Raw genomic sequence first — 18,249 nt, forward strand, 5'->3', positions numbered from 1 at the left:
TCTGAAGTTTTGCCTCTTCCCGAACCAGTACTGCGCTGACTGCGGTTGGGGAGACCGCCAGGTAAAGGTAGAGCATCTCCCCCTCTTGCGGCTTGGACAGCAGGGGAGGAGACGCCATGTACTCCTTGAGCTGGTCGAACGCCACTTGACATTCAGCCGTCCAGAGGAAGTCTTTCGGGCGCTTCAACACCTTGAAGAACGGTTGGCAGCGTTCGGCCGATTTTGCCACAAATCGTCCGAGCGCGGCGACCCTTCCAGCGAGCTCCTGAACCTCCTTCACTTTGGTCGGAGGGGACATATCTTGGATGGCCTTGATTTTGTCCGGGTTGGCCTCGATCCCCCGCTGGTTGACAATGAAGCCGAGGAACCTCCCGGCCGAAGCACCAAAGGCGCACTTCGCTGGGTTTAGCTTCATACGAAACTTCCGCAAGGTGGCGAAGGTCTCCTCCAGATCCGCAATGTGCTGATCCGCATGGCGGCTCTTTACCAGCATATCGTCCACGTACACCTCCATGTTCCGGCCGATCTGCTCCTTGAAGATTTTATTGACGAGGCGCTGGTAAGTAGCGCCAGCGTTCTTCAGACCGAAGGGCATTACCTTGTAACAGTACAGCCCCCTGTCTGTTATGAAGGCCGTTTTCTCCTCGTCCTGTGGAGCCATCATTATTTGGTTGTAGCCGGAGAAGGCGCCCATGAAAGACAGCAGCTGATATCCGGAAGTCGCGTCGACCAGTTGGTCTATTCGCGGAAGCGGAAAGCTATCCTTGGGGCACGCCTTGTTCAGGTCGGTGTAGTCGACGCACATCATCCACTTCCCGCTCGCCTTCCGGACAAGTACGACGTTTGCCAGCCACTCGGGGTAGCTCACTTCCCTTATGAAACCTGCCTCCAAGAGTTTGTCTACCTCCTGGTCGACCACCCGGATCCGATCCGGGGCACAGTGTCTCTTCTTTTGCTTTACTGGTCGGTGGGTCGGGTCGACGTTGAGGGCGTGAGAAATGACCTCCGGGTCGATCCCAGGTACATCGGCCGCCGACCAGGCAAACACATCAGCATTGGCTCGGAGGAATTCCACTAACCGGAGCTGAGCTTCCAAGTCGAGGTTGGCACCGACCCGGACCGTGCGGTCCGGGCGGCCTTCTTCGAGGGGAACTTCGATTACGCCCTCGGCCGGCTCCCCGTGCCGCAAGACCACTTCGTCTCTGGCGTCAAGGGACTCGACGCTTAGGGCCTCCATGGGCTTCTTCCCTTTGAGAGTTGCTAGGAAACACTGCCGTGCGGTTGGTTGGTCACCTCGGACCTCTCCAATCCCGGCCGCCGTGGGGAACCGCATGAGCAAATGGTAGGTAGAAACCACCGCGCGAAGGGCGTTCAGTCCGGGTCGTCCGAGGATAGCGTTGTAGGCCGAGGGGACACGGACGACCAAGAACCCGAGTCGCACCGTGGCTTCTGCGGGTGCAACGCCCGCAGTCACAGGCAGCTCAATGACACCTTCGGCCGAGATAGCGTCTCCAGTGAATCCTATGAGGGGGGTGGATGTTTTGTGCAACAATTGTCGGGACAAGCTCATCTTTTGGAAGGCCTCGTAATACAAAATATCAGCTGAGCTTCCACTATCCACAAGAACACGCCTTACATCATAGTTCGCCATAGTGAGAGAGATCACCATGGCGTCATCGTGGGGAGTCTGAACCCCCTTTACATCTTCATCACAAAAAGCGATTACATTTCCGACCCGCTGCCTCTTCGCGACGGCCACTCCTGATGCTTCCGCCGAGCCCCCTGCGTTCCTCACGGACCGAGAGCAGCCCCCAGTGATGGTGTGGATCACTCCCGCAACGGGTCGATTCTGCTCCCGAGGCTCCTGAGGGGCCGGGTCGGCCGGACGCGGGTCTGCCGGGGGACGTCGGTCGTTTACATATCGACCGAGACGCCCTCGGCGAATGAGAGCCTCGATCTCGTCCCGAAGCTGGAAGCAGTCTTCGGTATCGTGGCCGTGGTCTCGGTGGTACTCACAGTATGCCCGAGAAGGCCTCCTCCCAGGGATCTTCTTCATCTGCCTCGGGACCGGGAGGTCCTCCCGCCCCTTGACCTCCATGAGGATCTGGGCCCGGGGGGCCAGGAGTGGGGTGTACCGGTTGAAGCGTCGGTGCGGAGAACGAGGGCGTGTGGCGCCGTGGTTCCTTGCTGGTGACGGGCTTCTGCGCCGGCGTTGAGGCGTCGGGCTCCTCCTCTGGGGTGCCTCTTTTCGCCTTTTCTTCCCGGGCTTTAGAGGGGCCTCGGCGGCCTCCTTGTTCCGGTGGGAGGCTGCCTCCTCGGCGTCTGCATACTGGTTTGCCCGAGATAACAGCTCCGGGAAGCTCCGCGGCAGGCGTTTGTCCATGGAGAAGGTTAGTCTGCCCTTCCGGAAGCCACGCTTCAGGGCTGAGAGTGCCACTTCCTGGCTCAAGTTCCGGACGTCCAGTGTAGCCTTGTTGAAGCGGGTGAGATAATCCCGCAGGCTTTCTCCCTCGTTTTGCCGGACATCAAAGAGGGAGTCAGAGACCAGTCGCCGCCTGCTACTGACGGCGAAATGGCTGATGAAGAAGCGGGTGAACTGGTCGAAGGACTGGATGGAGTTAGCCTCCAGGCCGGCGAACCATGCCCTTGCCGGGCCACGGAGGGTCGCCGGGAAGGCCTTGCAGAGGAGCGGATCCGATGCTCCATGGAGGAGCATAAGAGTCCTGAAACTCTCCACGTGGTCCCGCGGGTCCGCCGCCCCGTCGTAGGGTTCGATCGCCGGCATTTTGAACCCCGGCGGGTTCGGGGTCCGCAGGATCCTCGAGGCAAGCGCCGGCTGGGAGGAGATCTCCAAGTCAGCGAAGGGATCTTTGGAGTGGCCCTTCAGGACCTGGAGCTGTCTGTGGAGATCGTCCACCCGCCGGTCCAGGGAGCGCGACCGGTGGGTGGGGGACAAGGAGCGGCGCGAGGGGGACCGACTGGAGTGCGGGCCCCTCGAGGACTGGGGTGTCCGAGAACGCGCCCGGGTCCGCCTCTCGTACCCCGCACAGCTCCGATGAGAAGGTCCTGGCAGAATGGACCGCACTCGAGAATCCTCCTCGCGCCGGCGCTCCTCTCCATGGGAGAGGAAGGAGCGCGGGTTGTGAGGAAGAGGCGAGTGCTCGGGGGGCAGCGGCTCCTGAGCCCGTTGCGGCACCCGAGAGATCACACCCTGCAGATTCTGCACTGCCTCCGCGAGGGTGCGAACCTGCTGGGCTAGCTGGTCGAACTGAGCAGCTTCGACCGTCTGAATGGGAGAAGGGGCGGTGGAGTGCTGCTGAGAGTGCGTTGGGGACGCAGCAGCCTCCCGGCCGGAGGCGCGAGAGGCTCCGCGACCGGAAGCATTGGAAGCTCCACGACCACCTCGCCGTGCCATTACGATCGTTCTAAGATTCGTGCCCTCCTTCTAGCGCCAACTGTTGCTGGTGGTCCAAACCGAGAACGATTGGCACTGCGGTGTGAACGGGGTTCCGTCTGAGTTGTCTTGGTTGGTGTTGGTTGCGCTCCACCTTCCGCCAAGAAACCTGCAAACAAGCCTTGCACCACCACCAGGGTGGTGATGGCCCTCCGACGGTCAAGTCAGAGGAGATTGGAGGAGGAGGAGAGGTGATAATCGCAAGTAAGAGAGTGCTCTGGGAGATATTGCTCACTCCCCCCCTTTCTCCCCCCAGCCGCATATATACCTGGCTGGGGGGTCTCTCAGGGGGGTTCGTTATCGTGGGGCACGATGGTGTGGCCACTGACATGGCCGTTACAGGGCGTCGTGGAGCAGCACCGGGTACGGCCACGTCAGGGCATAGTGGGGCTCCGCTTTGTACGGCTGATGCAGGAGATCGTGGAGCAGCATCGGATACAGCCGTTGCAGGGAGTAGTGGAGCAGGAGGCCGCGGCGTGCCTCTGGGGAATAGCCTGTCGTTATCAAGAGATCTCCGACTCGGGGTCGGAGCGCTGGATCAAGGGGCAGCCGACTCGGGGTCGGGCTGCGGAGCCGAGGATATCCGACTCGGGGTCGGATTGCTGGATCAAAGGGCAGCCGACTCGGAGTCGGGCTGCGGAGCCGAGGATATCCGACTCGGGGTCGGATTGCTGGATCAAAGGGCAGCCGACTCGGGGTCGGGCTGCGGAGCCGAGGACGTCCGACTCGGGGTCGGAGCGCTGGATCAAAGGGCAGCCGTAGTCTTCCTGGGCGCGCGTGCCGGTCACGTGGGGCATGGCGGCTTAGTTCCCCCGTAACAAGTAGGATTCAGCTAATCTCCGAATATCCCTTGAATAGATTCTGGAGATTACTCCATTAGGAGCCCCAAAAGAGAGATAATGAGCCTCGAGGTACCGAATCCACTTAGAACAAATTTGTGTGTTTTAAGAGTTTATCTTTTTATTGATTTCCATTGATTCCTTTTACATATTTTATACATATTTTTCTCCCTTTTACATATTTTATACATATTTCTCCCCCTTTTTGTCATCATATCAAAAAGGAGGTAAACAGAACACACAATCAAACATAGATCAAAAGGCACATTATTGAAGAAAAATGCGGCTACTCATTGTATTAATTTGTATGTAAGTACATTTCAGAATACAATAAGTAACGTAAAGCAATACATGTCAAAGCAAAATACAAAAAGTAGCTACGGTCTCCTCGAGGATGTAGGTCCTCCTCTCGAGGATGTATCTCCTCCTCTCGAGGATGTGACTCCTCCTCTCGAGGATGTGGCTCCTCCTCTCGAGGATGTATCTCCTCGAGGCATGCGCTCCACGAGTGATTGGACCGCATTGGTCACGTTCTCTAGCTGGCGAATGATGGCCTGGATGGCCCTGCTCTGTGTCGTATCCAGCTCGAGTACTGACTTCTGCAGTCCGTCCAGCTTGTCGATGAGCACATTCGACAAGCGCTCGGCCCCTGCGGTGGTGGTGGACATGTCACGGCCGATGTCATCCCGCATCCGTCGAGTGGTGCTCGTGACCTCACTCATGCTGTGGAACTGGGCCTGTATCAAGGTCCTCATGTTGTATATCTCTTGCCGCACCTCAGCCGTCATGTCTGTCACGGCTGTCAGGGAAGGGACCAATGCGGAAGATGTGGGCGCAGGAGAGGGAGTAGGCACCGAACCTCGGAGCTCCCGAAGCAACTCATCCCTCAGATCTCGGACTATCTCCTGCCGCAGCTCCCGGAGCTGCTCAGAATCAATGCGGACCTCCATGGATGGTGGAGCCGAGGAGGAGGGTCCGGCGGAGGTGGTAGGAGCAGGAGTGGATGGAAGATCTGGTAAGTCAGAGTCTGGCTCAGGACTGGGGGAAGGTCTGGTGGTCTGTGTGGTGAGGAAAGACTTCCTAACCCAGATCCCCTCTCTCTTCCGAAACCCCATCCTGTGTAGGGTCCCTGCACGCGTGCGATCAGTCCATCGCAATGCACGAAAGGGTTCCCCCTCAGAAATGGGAATCTCGTACTCCCTAAACAGAAGAGTGAATATCATGCCGTATGGGAGGGTGAGCCTAGGTCTATCTAGGGGCTCACACAGATACCTATAGATGAGTTTGGGGAAGTTGATTGGAGTGTCCTGAAGAATATAAAACATCAGAGCTAGGTCTCTCTCATTTACAAAATCAAATCTCCCTGTCTTAGGGAAGATGGACCTAGACAATATACTCAAGAGGATCCGCACCTCAATCGGTAGTGAGCTAGTGGATACCTCGTCTAGAGGTGACTGGGGTGGATGCCCTAGAACGGCCGTAAGGGCCTCAACCCTGTCCTCAGGGTGTGTGGGAGCCACCCCTACTTGTGGAAGGTGGAGGATGTGGGCAATGAGATCCTCCGTAACGAACAGAGGGACACCGGCTACTGTGTCCTCGATACCCCCATCTCCCCGATGGACGGTACCGTAAAACTTTCTAACAAGGCCAGGGTAAGTGGGGAGGTCTAATGTAAGGAGAAACTCTAAGCCCTGGACCCTAAGCCTATCACCTATGGTGAACCCTTCCCGGGAGAGATAGTCGAAGTCGACATATCTTCCGGTGGTGACGGCCTTCCTGGCCAATGGCCTCACGGGAACCGCCCTAGGCGGGGAACGAGCCGGAGGTGGTGGCCTCGCGGGATCGTGCCGCGCCTTGGAGCGCCGCTCGGGACCGGCCTCGGGTCGGGACCTCTTCCGGACTACGGTCTTACGCGACATAATGACCTAGACGGGATAAAAAAAACTAAAGGACGGAGAAAGGTCGACGGAGAAGGCTTGGGACCGACCGGGGACGACCTAGGAAGGGATGAAAACCCAAAGACCGGTGAAGAATCGATTGGAAAAAGCCTTGGGAAGGATTGGGGACGACCTAGGAGTCGGCTCTAGGGCTTGTGAACAGTGGCGGCTTGAGAAAGAAGTGTTTTCGAAACGACAAATCGAGGGTTAAAAAGTCGGATCCCGACTGCGAGTCGACTCCACTGAGTCGCGAGTCGACTCGACCTCGAGTCGACTCTAGAATATGCGCGAGTCGACTCTCCTTATGCGCCTGTAGACCTCGAGTCGACTCCCGACTATATGTGAGTCGACTCCCCCTCTGCTGCCATCTATGCGAGTCGACTCCCGCAAATGCGCGAGTCGAATCCCCCTTAGGAGCCGACTCTGAAACTTACTCGAGTCGTCTCTAACTTTGGCACGCACCTAAAAATCATGCTTCGTTTGTGCCAAACGAGGGAAAATCACTAATTAAGATCTGATTTGATGATCATTGAAGAGAAACTCTATTTTAACCACAAACTAATCATCAAAATCAATGAATCTAGTGGAAACTACCACTAGGATGGATCAATCACTCCTAATCCCCTCCTAAGCACACTAAACCTCTCTTCACTTAGGGGTTTTGTAAAAATATCTGCTAATTGATCATCAGTACAAACAAATTGGAGTGTCACATCACCATTCAATACATGATCTCTTATGAAGTGATGTCGTATCTCAATATGTTTAGTTCTTGAATGCTGAATTGGATTTTTAGTTAGATGAATGGCACTTGTATTATCACAATTAATGAAAATTTTATCTTGTTTAATGCCATAATCTTCTAGTTGTTGTTTAATCCACAAGATTTGAGCACAACAACTCCCGGCTGCAACATATTCAGCTTCAGCAGTAGATAATGCAACCGAGTTTTGTTTCTTGCTAAACCATGAGATAAGGTTTTCTCCTAGAAATTGACACGACCCGCTGGTACTTTTTCTATCAAGCTTACATCCAGCGAAGTCTGAATCTGTGTATCCTATTAAGTTTAGGCTAGATTCTTTAGAGTACCATAGTCCTATATTCTTAGTTCCTATTAAATATTTAAAAATTCTCTTAACTGCAACTAGATGTGATTCTTTAGGATTAGCCTGATATCTAGCACACATGCAAACACTAAACATAATATCAGGTCTACTTGCAGTAAGATACAATAAGGATCCTATCATACCTCGATACAGTTTCTGATCTACAGATTTACCTGATTCATCTTGGTCTAATTTGCATGATGAACTCACGGGGGTGCTGATTGATTTGTTTCCCTCCATATCAAACTTCTTGAGCATCTCCTTGATATATTTGGCTTGATTGATGAAGATGCCTCCTTCAGATTGTTTGATTTGGAGTCCAGGAAGTAAGTCAGCTCTCCCATCATGCTCATCTCAAATTCACTCTGCATCAAGTTAGCAAATTCTTCGCAGAGACGATTGTTAGTAGCACCGAAAATAATATCATCAACATAAATCTGTACTAACAGCATATCTTGGTTTTTCTTTTTCAGAAATAGAGTTGTATCTACATTACCCCTAGAGAACTCATGTTCTAATAGAAATTTGCTAAGTCTCTCATACCATGCTCTAGGTGCTTGTTTCAAACCATAAAGTGCTTTGTTCAATTTATAAACATGATTAGGGTATTGATGATTTTCAAAACCAGGAGGTTGTTCTACATATACCTCCTCATTAATATACCCATTTAAAAATGCACTTTTTACATCCATTTGAAATAGTTTGAAGTCCTTAGAGCATGCATATGCTAATAATAGTCTAATAGCCTCAAGTCTAGTTACAGGAGCAAAGGTTTCATCAAAATCTATACCTTCTTCTTGATTATAACCCTTTGCTACTAGTCTAGCCTTATTCCTTATAACAGTTCCATTTTCATCAAGTTTATTTTTATAAATCCATTTAGTACCTATAATTGGATATTCAGAAGGTCTCTCAACTAGATTCCACACTTTGTTTCTAGTAAATTGGTTTAGTTCTTCTTGCATTGCATTTATCCAATTTACATCATTTTCGGCTTCTTCTATATGTTTGGGCTCAAAGTGTGAGACAAAAGCTAGATGGTTATTCAAATTCCTAAGGGATGCTCTAGTCCTAACCGGTTGAGATGGATCATCTAGAATTAGTTCCTTAGGATGCCCGTGAGCATACCTCCAAGCTTTAGTTAGCCCATGATCCACAATAGCCTCTTGGCTTGATGATGCTCCTTCACTCAACTTTTGATTATCATCTTGTAATGCCATCTCATCTATCTTTTCTTCAAGAATTTCAACATCATCATCAAAATTATCTTTCTTACTAGAGGAGATGTCACTAGAATCATCAAATACAACATGTATAGATTCTTATATAACTAAGGTTCTTTTGTTAAAGACTCTATAGGCTTTGCTAGTTGTAGAGTAGCCTAAGAAAATTTCGTCATCAGATTTAGAGTCAAATTTACCTAGATTATCTTTCCCATTATTATGAACAAAACACCTACATCCAAAAACATGAAAGTAATTAACTTTTGGTTTTCTGTTTTTTCAAAGTTCATAAGGTGTTTTCTTTATGATGGGTCTCAATAGAACTCTATTTAATATATGACAAGAAGTATTAATGGCTTCTCCCCAAAAGTACTTAGGGAGGTTACTTTCACATAACATAGTTCTAGCCATTTCCTCTAGAGTTCTATTTTTCCTCTCCACAACTCCATTTTGTTGTGGTGTCCTAGGTGCAGAAAAATTATGGGTTATCCCCTTTTTACTACAAAATTTCTCAAATGACTGATTTTCGAATTCGGTACCATGGTCACTTCTAATAGCTATTACTGAGGTATCTCTAGCATTGGTTACTTCTTTATGGAATTTCTTAAAAACAGAAAATGCTTGATCCTTATGTGCTAGGAACATGACCCATGTGTACCTAGAATAATCATCTACAATAACTAGACCATATTTATTTCCACCTAGGCTTGTTGTTCTAGTTGGTCCGAATAGGTCCATGTGTAATAATTCTAGAGGCCTAGAGGTAGAGACACATTTTATGGATTTAAATGAGTTCCTAGATTGTTTGCCAAATTGACATGCTTCACATATTTTGTTCTTTTCAAATTTTAATTTTGGCAAACCTATCACGGAATCTCTTTTAACTAGTTTAGTTATTGTGTCCATGCTTGCATGACCTAACTTACGGTGCCACAACCAACTAGCATCATTATCCTTAGTTTCATTAACAACTAGACATTGGTTATGTTTTGCAAGATCTTCAAGGTCTACAACATATACATTTCCTCGTCTAATTCCTTTAAAAACTAAACTATTATCATTAGGGTTTGTTATAATGCATAGTGATGGTCTAAACATAACATCATACCCTTTATCACATAATTGACTAATGCTTAATAAGTTATGCTTAAGACCATCAACATATCTAACATTATCAATATAAGTAGAAGGGGTGATTTGAACTTTACCAATACCAATGATGTGACCTTGGTTGTTGTCTCCAAAAGTCACAGCACCTCCCTTCTTAGCTTCAAGGGTGAAAAATTGATCCTTGTCACCCGTCATGTGTCTTGAGCAGCCACTGTCCAAGTACCAGCAGTTTTTGTTGACCTTGGCTGCAAGACACTCCTACACAAGTAGATCATATAATCTTAGGTACCCAAGTTTTCTTGGGTCCTTCATGGTTAGTCAAGTTGGTTCCTTTTGGAACCCATACCCTTTTAATTTTCCTTTTTGTTTTACTTTTTTTCTATAGTCACATACATTTGCCTTATGTCCTATAGTCCCACAACAAAAGCAGGTTATTTTCTTAGTTTTAGTTTCCCCAGCTTTAACAAAGAAGTTACTAAGAAGTTTTTGTTTATTTCTTGGTTTATACCCTAAACCCGCTTTATTAAATACTGCTCGTTGACTATTGAGTATCATATTTAACTTTTCAGAGCTATATGTAAATTTTTCAACTAAGGGTTTGTATTTGTTAAGTTCTTTAGTTAGTGTTTGATTTTCTGCTTTTAGATCATTAAGTTCTTTTGTGAGATCCTTATTTAAGATTTGTTTATGTTTTTTAAGTTCTGAAAATTCCTTAGTTAGTTTTTCATTATCTTTAGTTAAGGTATTAGTCTTTTGAGTTAAAAGTTGGTTGCTTGTCTTAAGTTCTATATTTTCTTTGGTGATTAAATCCTTATCCTTAACTAATTTATCGTATTTACGTAGGTATGATTGATAAGCTATTTTTAGTTCTTTATTCTTAAGATTTATTGCCTTATATTCTATCATTAATTCATTAAATGCATCATAAAGTTCATCAAAAGAAAAATCAAGATGCGTGTCGGAAGTTACCTCATTTTCATTGGCCATGAAGCAGAAATTGGCCTTCTCTTCTTGTTCATCATCCGATGAAGAGGATGATGAATCGGAGTCGGATAGTGTTGTGACAAGAGCCTTCTTCTTCTTGTACTTGCTCTCCTTTTTCAGTAAAGGGCCCTCAGCTCTTATGTGACCCGGCTTCTTGCACTCGTAACACCCAATCCCCTCATTTTCCCTTTTCTTACCTTTGTCCTTGCGGTAGGAATTAGAGGGGCCTCTCCTTTGATGATAGGACTTCTTGTGGTTGATGAATTTTCTGAATTTGCGCACAAGAAGTGCCTCACCATCATCTTCCTCATGTTCTTCTTCTTCACTGCTGCTACTGCAAGATAAGTCCTTGTTAGATGAAGTAGATTTTAGAGCTATTACCTTTTTCTTATGGGAGGACTCTTCCTCGTTGTGTTGTTTCATGGTTAGCTCGTGCGTCATTAGGGATCAAAGAAGCTCCTCAAGTGGTAATTTGTTCAGGTCCTTGGCTTCTTGGATTGCGGTCACTTTAGCTTCCCATGACCTTGGTAGACACCGAAGGATTTTCCTGACAAGCTCACTGTTAGTATAGTTCTTGCCAAGGCTTTTTAGGCCATTGACAATGTCAGTAAACCTAGTAAACATGCATGTAATTGTTTCATTAGAATCCATTTTAAATAGTTCATATTTATGAACCAAAATATTTATTTTGGATTCTTTGACTTGATTCGTGCCCTCATGGGTCACTTCAAGTCTGTCCCAAATCTCTTTTGCAGAATTGCAAGTAGAGACCCTATTGAATTCATTTCTATCTAAGGCACAATAAAGCACATTCATAGCTTTAGAGTTTAGTTGTGCCTTTCTCATGTCATGTTCATCCCAATCCTTTTCTAGTTTGGGTACCGTGACACCCTCTACATATATGGATGGGATATATGGCCCATTTACTACAATGGTCCACATCTCATAGTCTTGGGCTTGGATGAATATTCTCATCCTAGCCTTCCAATATGAGTAGTCGGATCCATTAAAGAATGGGGGTCTTTGGGTGGACTGACCCTCAATGTGGGAAGATCCAAATAGGGTTGTCATTTTGATCTTTTACTCTTGGGTGGAAGAGTTTAGGCTCTGATACCACTTGTTGCCCATATAGACAACCCAAGAGGGGGGGTGAATTGGGTTTTAAAATAATTTAGATATTTAAAACGTTGTGGATGACTAATTAAAACTATTGCAAGTTGTTTAATTAAATGCTATGTGCTGTGAGTGATAAGAGAGGAAGAAGAAGAGAGACAATCAAACACAAACACCAAGTTTTATAGTGGTTCGGAGCTAACCCTTGCTCCTACGTCCACTCCCCAAGTCTCACTTGGGAATTCACTATAACCCCCTTGGATTACAGCCGGTTGTTTTCCAAGCTCACAACCAAACTTGTTGTTTTACGAGCTCACAACGAACTCAGTCGGTTTTCCCAGGCTCACCGACTAGAACCACCCCGATTGTTTTCTCGGGATCACAATCAAACCCTTACACACGTTGGTTTTAATAACTAGGCTCACCAACTAACCTCTATACCCTTGATTCAATCCCCCGATTGAATCAAGCAAATACAAGTTGTAAATAAAATAGACAAACAGAAAAACAAGCTTCTCAAAAGCAGATGAAAGACAATATAATCTAAAAGGAGTTTAGAAGCCCTCAAACGCTTTTAAGTTGGAGAAGAGGAATGGCTTCTTAAACTTCGGTCTCCTCTTGAATGTGTAGTCGACTTGAATGCAGGAGGAGCTTCTTTAATTGCTGGGAAGATGTAGGTGGATGCTGTAAATGCAGATCTTCTCTTTTTCTCGTTGAAGAACAAGTTGCAGAGTTGAATGCTTGAATACTTGGAGTGGAATGGTTGTTCTCTGCCTTGCTACAGTCCTCTGTGGCTATTTAAACCAACCCCCACGGAAACTAGCCATTAGAGAGCTTTTTCTGCCCGTTCTGCATACTCTGTACAGTCTGACAATGTGTCCGTTGGTGGGTTGGAGTCGACTCGCGCGATCAGGAGTCGACTCGTCTGTAGCGGGAGTCGACTCATACTTTTCCGAAGTCGACTCTGCAACTGTTCCAGATTTGAATTAAAGTTGCCTTCGCGACTGGGAGTCGACTCGTCTTGACCCAGAGTCGACTCGCCAACTTCTGGAGCTGACTTGGCTTTCTCGGAGTCGGCTCATCCCATGAAGTCCGTGGACGTATTTTTGAATTTGGTCCACTCGAGTCGACTCGACTGTCCTGGGAGTCGACTCGGCGCTCAGAGCCCGAACTCCCTATCTTCTGTCTTTTGGCTCGTCCAGTCTTGGAGTCGACTCGAGCTTCCTCGGAGTCGACTCGGCTCTCAGTTTCCGAAACTTGGTCTCTGCCCTTTTGATGTGAAGCTGCTTTGGAGTCGACTCTAGCTGTCTGGGAGTCGACTCGAATCTCAGAGGCAGTAACTTGGTCTTCTGTCTTCTTTGTGGTCGCGGAGTTTCGGAGTCGACTCGCGTAATGCGGGAGTCGACTCGAATCTCAGAGTCCAGAATCTGCCCTCTGACTTTTTCTTTGTGTACTGCTGAGAGTCGACTCTTGCTGTCTTTGGAGTCGACCTGCCAACCATCGGAGTCGACTCGCGTTCCACTGGAGTCGACTCGAATCTCAGACCCGAAAACTGCTCTCTGACTTTTTCTTTGTATTCCTCTTGGAGTCGACTCTTACTACCCTGGAGTCGACTCGGTGAACATCGGAGTCGACTCGCACACTTCGGGAGTCGACTCGTTGACAGGTTCTGAGTTGAAGCTTTCTGTTCGTCTGTCTGTTCTCAGTCGGAGTCGACTCGTACTGATCCGGAGTCGACTCGAGCTCGTGCCAGTAAACTTGATACGCTTGGAGTCGACTCGTGATACTCTGGAGTCGACTCGAGTCTCAGACTTTGGTTCAAGCTGACTTCTTAACTTATCCAAAAATTATGAACCAAGTCTTGAGACACTTAGACAAAATTTTCACTGAAACACTTAATTGAATTCATTAGTAAACAAGAAATATACTCAAATGCTTTGAGCTCATCAAAATCAAATAGGGTTTTAATCAATCACTCCACACTATCGCTGACTGATACGCCTTCATAAGCCAACTCCGACAGATTGCGAGTTGACCCTAGAATAGTCTGAGAAGATAGACAGAAAGCCAGGAAATTTAACACAGTGGCGAGTCGACCTATGAAATACATGAGCCGACTTCGATCTAACAAAAGTCGACCATAGAAACAAATGAGTCAACACCTGAATGGTCATAGAGAAAAGATAGAGAGATAAAAAATTCATCGCATTGACGAGTAGACCCATGAGAATCATGAGCCGTACTCTCGTCCAACAAGAGTCGATCCTATAAAATAATGAGTCGACCTCTGAACGACAAAAGTGGAAAGCTAAAAAGCAGTAAAACTTAGTTCGTTGAAGAGTAGATCCCTGAAAATCATGAGTCGACTCTTGTCACCAAACGAGCCAACCTCTAAATTGAGAGAGCCATCTCCGCAATATACATAGAAAAAAGATAGAGAGCAGCAAAAGCAGAAGCAAGCTCGAGTCGACCTCTAAAGATCACAAGTGGACTCTTGAAGATTACGAGTCGACCCCTAAAGATGTTGAGTCAACTCCTCTATGTCTGACAATAGTAATAGCTAGATTTTCTGTGGGTCAGAATGGCTATTTTTCATCTCACAATGGCTCTTTTATCTATCTAATGGCAAATAGTGTGTTCCAACATTTTCTAAATGGTATAAATTTATAGAAACACTAAAGATTAAAGAGAGCTTAAGTAGTACAAAGAAAGATCTATTAGAGAAAGAAAGAGAGAAAAAGAAGAGAGCTTTAAAGAAAAAAATCATTCAAGAGTATTTATAGTGAGCTAAATGATCACATCTTCTACATCTAAGAGTTGGTGAACTGCATTCAAGGTCAATCAAAACAACCAACAAAGTCAAGGTTTATTTATTTTTTGTATTTATTGTTTAGGAGTTGTACTTTACTGCATCAGCACTTAATTCTGTCTATATTTTGCTATATCAAGTTTTAGGGATTGAAACATGGAGAAAGATCAATCCAAACTTTAAATTAGATGTGTTGACCTTAGGATAGGCTGAGAAAAGATTTTGGTTGATTAACCAAAAAAATCAACTGGGTTGATTGTGAACCCGAGTAAAACAATCGATATATATATTTTCGTTGACTGCTTGAAAAATTAAGTGGGTTGATTATGAGCCCATATAAAACAATCAGATTGAAATTTCAGAAAAATTAGAGTAAAATTTTTAAGAAAAAAGTCACGGAGAGGAGACATAGGTGCAGGGTTGGTACTGAACTACTATAAATTTTGTGCGTTTGCTTTGCTTAATTTGATTGCATTAATTTTTTGCATATTTACTTGTTACTCACTTGCAGAAAATAATATTCTTCAGTCAAGCTTTTTATTCCACTGCATTACACTTAAGTTTTTGAAAAGCCCAATTTACCCTTTCTTGGGCTGCATAGCTGGGCAACAATAATTGATTAGTCACTATCTAAAAATCTTGTCCTTAATTCTTTGCTTTTATAGGTTTGAAGAGCTGGAGCTCGAGGTACTTTGGCTTAGGCCTTGACTCATTTCTCGCACCTTTTCTTAAAATATTTGGAACATGTATGTGGGCTCCCATGCACACAAAATGGATTCGGGTTGTATCTTTCGCACAAAAAAATGATTCACCTTCTTTAGCAATAAACCCTTGGATCACCCCTCGTATCGATCTCAAAGCATTCCACTCTTTTTTTTCATCCATCTACATAGATTTCAAGGCACCAATTTCGCATTCTAATGGTTGACATCGCAAAAGAAAGTGAGTTATTCTTTCGCACGAAAGATATAAGCTGAAGCCATGCAAAACAAGGGGGAGAGAGATGGACAAAAATTGTGAAGAAAAAACAGGCTCTAATATTCTGGTATTATGGTCAAGCATAGTGTCTTGGACATATTTAATATTCATGAAAGTATAGTTTTTGGCACCTTAATAACGTCCTTAACATACATTCCATGAACCAAATAAATGAATAAAAGAAATTCTAATCCCTATTCAAGTGCAAAAGTATCTCTAGAAGCTATGAATTCTTACCTTCTGGTCATGTGGAGGTCCAAAAAAATATATCTATATAATTTTTCATGTCTGAGTCTAGATCTATTAAACAATAAGTCAATCCAAACTTGAAATAAACTTGATACATACGTGTACATACAAGCAAAATGCCCCGCAATGCAAGGGAGATAAAATAAATAAATACACAGAGGAAATCAACCTATCTAATTTAGCCTATGACAGTGGGAATACTATTAAATTCTTTAGTTAAAGTTCTATCATAGCAATCAATTAGATCCAAAGGATGCTTAAGATTTATCCTTATTGTTTATTAATTTTATACTCACCCCAATATGTGTTCAAAATTCCAGTCTCCTTTGCACCTCCATCATCCCCCGCCTGGTTGGATACCCTTCCAAAATTTAATTTCCAAGCGAATGCAAGTCTAGGGCCCACCATGGGGCCGCAATATTCCGACCGATGTATGGATCCCATCACAATTCAGCAATAACTGCACCTGATTGGATGGCTCATACTAAAGCCATCAGACCATTTGCCGAATTCAACATTCTCGGACCCTCCTTCCCACGCATCCAATAAAGAGCCGAACTGGGACTCCTAATCCCGCTCCAACGGCTCCAAAAGTGATAAAAACGTACTCTAATCCATCACATCTTCTACCCATTCAGTTAATCTTGGAGATAAAAAAAAAAAATGATTAGAGATTAGGGAAAGGAGGCAAGGAGGTTGGCTTTGACGAAGGAAAACCATTTTTAGTAAGAAAACAATCTACGAATAGGAGTCCCGTTACTTAATTTGAAATTCATGATATGCTCGATATTTCTATGATTTTTATAGAATTTTTACTGAATTCTATTCCATCACATCTCCTTCTCCCACTTGTACTCTATCGGGCCACGTAATCTTGGAGGTCAAAAGAGTCGGTTAGATATCAGGGAATCGAGCGATCGTTGCCGACTCCAGGATTCGTTTCCTGCGCAATCTGGGCTATATAAAAAAAATAATAAATCAGTTTATTTAAACTGTATCTACGAAGTCTTCCCAAAGATAAAGGTTCCCTCCCGTCATAAACTCTCTCCTTGTTTTCTTGCTCTCAGATCTCAACCATGGATAACCACCGAGAAACCATCGTAACCATACCAGATGGCTTCACAAATCCATTGCTCCATCAAGAAGCCGCAGCTGTAGAAGAAAATAGCTCCAGATGGTCCGACCTTTCCGTCGACGTCCTCGAGCTAATCCTCCGGCGGCTCGGCCCCGTCGACCACCTCCGGTTCGGGGAGACGTGCCGGTCGTGGAGGTCCGCCCGATCCCTCCACCGGACACGCCTCGACCTCCCCACCCCGCAGCTTCCGTGGCTCCTGTCCGGCCCAACATCGTTCCTCTCCAAAGGCTACCGCTTGAAGTTCTTCAGCCCCTCGGACGGCCGCCGTTACACCATCAGCATACCAAAAAGAACTCCGAGGCAGTACTGGGTCCCCGGCTCCTGCGCCAACTGGCTTATAACCGATGCAGGTCGCGATATTTTTCTCGTCAACCCCTTCACCGGAGTAGAGCTAAGATTGCCGAGGATTATAGCGGAGCGCGAGCCGAACCAGGACTTCGCCATCGCCGTCTCGTCGCATCCCGGCGCTCCCTACGGTGCGGTCGTGCTGGCGAACCTGTGGACGGTCTCACTTATCTGCAAGCGTCCTGGCGACAGGCACTGGCTCTGGTTTCATCTGACTGGGGAAGACCGGAGAGTCTGTCAAGTCGCGGCGGTCGGAAGGAAGTTCTACGGCATCACTCACGGGCGTCGGCTGGTCGACATCGACCCTGACCGATCTCCGCAAGTGGTTGTCATGAATCAAGTTGGAAGTATCCTGGGGAACCCCCAAGGTAGAACTCATGTTTTCCTGGTCGAGTCCGACGGAGACTTGCTAGCCGTCGTCATGAGCTGCCCGAACCTCCGTAGGTCTACTCCTTCGTTCAGCTTCTTGAGGTGGGACGTCGAGACATCGTTCTGGGAGGCGATTGAGAGCATCGGGGACCGGCTTCTTTTCTTGGGCCTGAGCAGCTCCATCTCGGTGGCTGCGAGAGAGCACGGAGTTGCCGGTGGGCGGATTTACACGATAGGTCCTCATTCTACGGGGATTTATGACCTGAGAACACGCGAAGGGGAGGTGCTTTGCTGCTGCAGGAGCTCTTCATGGCGAACTTGGGTGGCGCCTCGGCTGTTCTACTGGGAGGGACAAGCATTATGATCAGCTGGTGGTGGGATTATGCTGAAGAAGCCGTGAAGGTGTTTTTGTTGGCACTGATTAGTGTTTCTATTTCTTTTGTTTTATGTTGGGCATTAAACGAAATTTAATGGCCATCGCCCTCGAGTGAGCATGGCCAAAGAGTCAATAAGTCAGTAGTCTGGGTCAAGTATCATAGCAAATAAAAAGTCGTATGAATTGAGTCCTTTAATAAAGTGAGTGCCCATGCATGTCTCG

At 46.6% G+C, this 18,249-nt stretch overlaps 1 protein-coding gene across 1 annotated transcript; it reads left to right on the forward strand.

Annotated features, from left to right (window-relative positions):
* Nucleotides 1-16,878: 16,878 nt before the first annotated feature.
* Nucleotides 16,879-18,015, forward strand: LOC149767924 (F-box/kelch-repeat protein KIB1-like). Its single transcript, XM_089929882.1, has one exon. It carries the CDS (start codon nucleotides 16,879-16,881, stop codon nucleotides 18,013-18,015), a length of 1,137 nt encoding a protein of 378 aa, XP_089786008.1.
* Nucleotides 18,016-18,249: the final 234 nt, after the last annotated feature.

Source organism: Phoenix dactylifera, chromosome 3 (assembly GCF_051530095.1).
Source record: "Phoenix dactylifera cultivar Ajwa chromosome 3, Ajwa_hap1_PhDact_Kaust_v1.1, whole genome shotgun sequence".
Lineage (NCBI taxonomy): Eukaryota > Viridiplantae > Streptophyta > Magnoliopsida > Arecales > Arecaceae > Phoenix > Phoenix dactylifera.

Bases quoted from the DNA above. Each gene is read 5' to 3' on its own strand.
- LOC149767924 (XM_089929882.1), top strand. From the start codon at position 16,879: ATGGATAACCACCGAGAAACCATCGTAACCATACCAGATGGCTTCACA.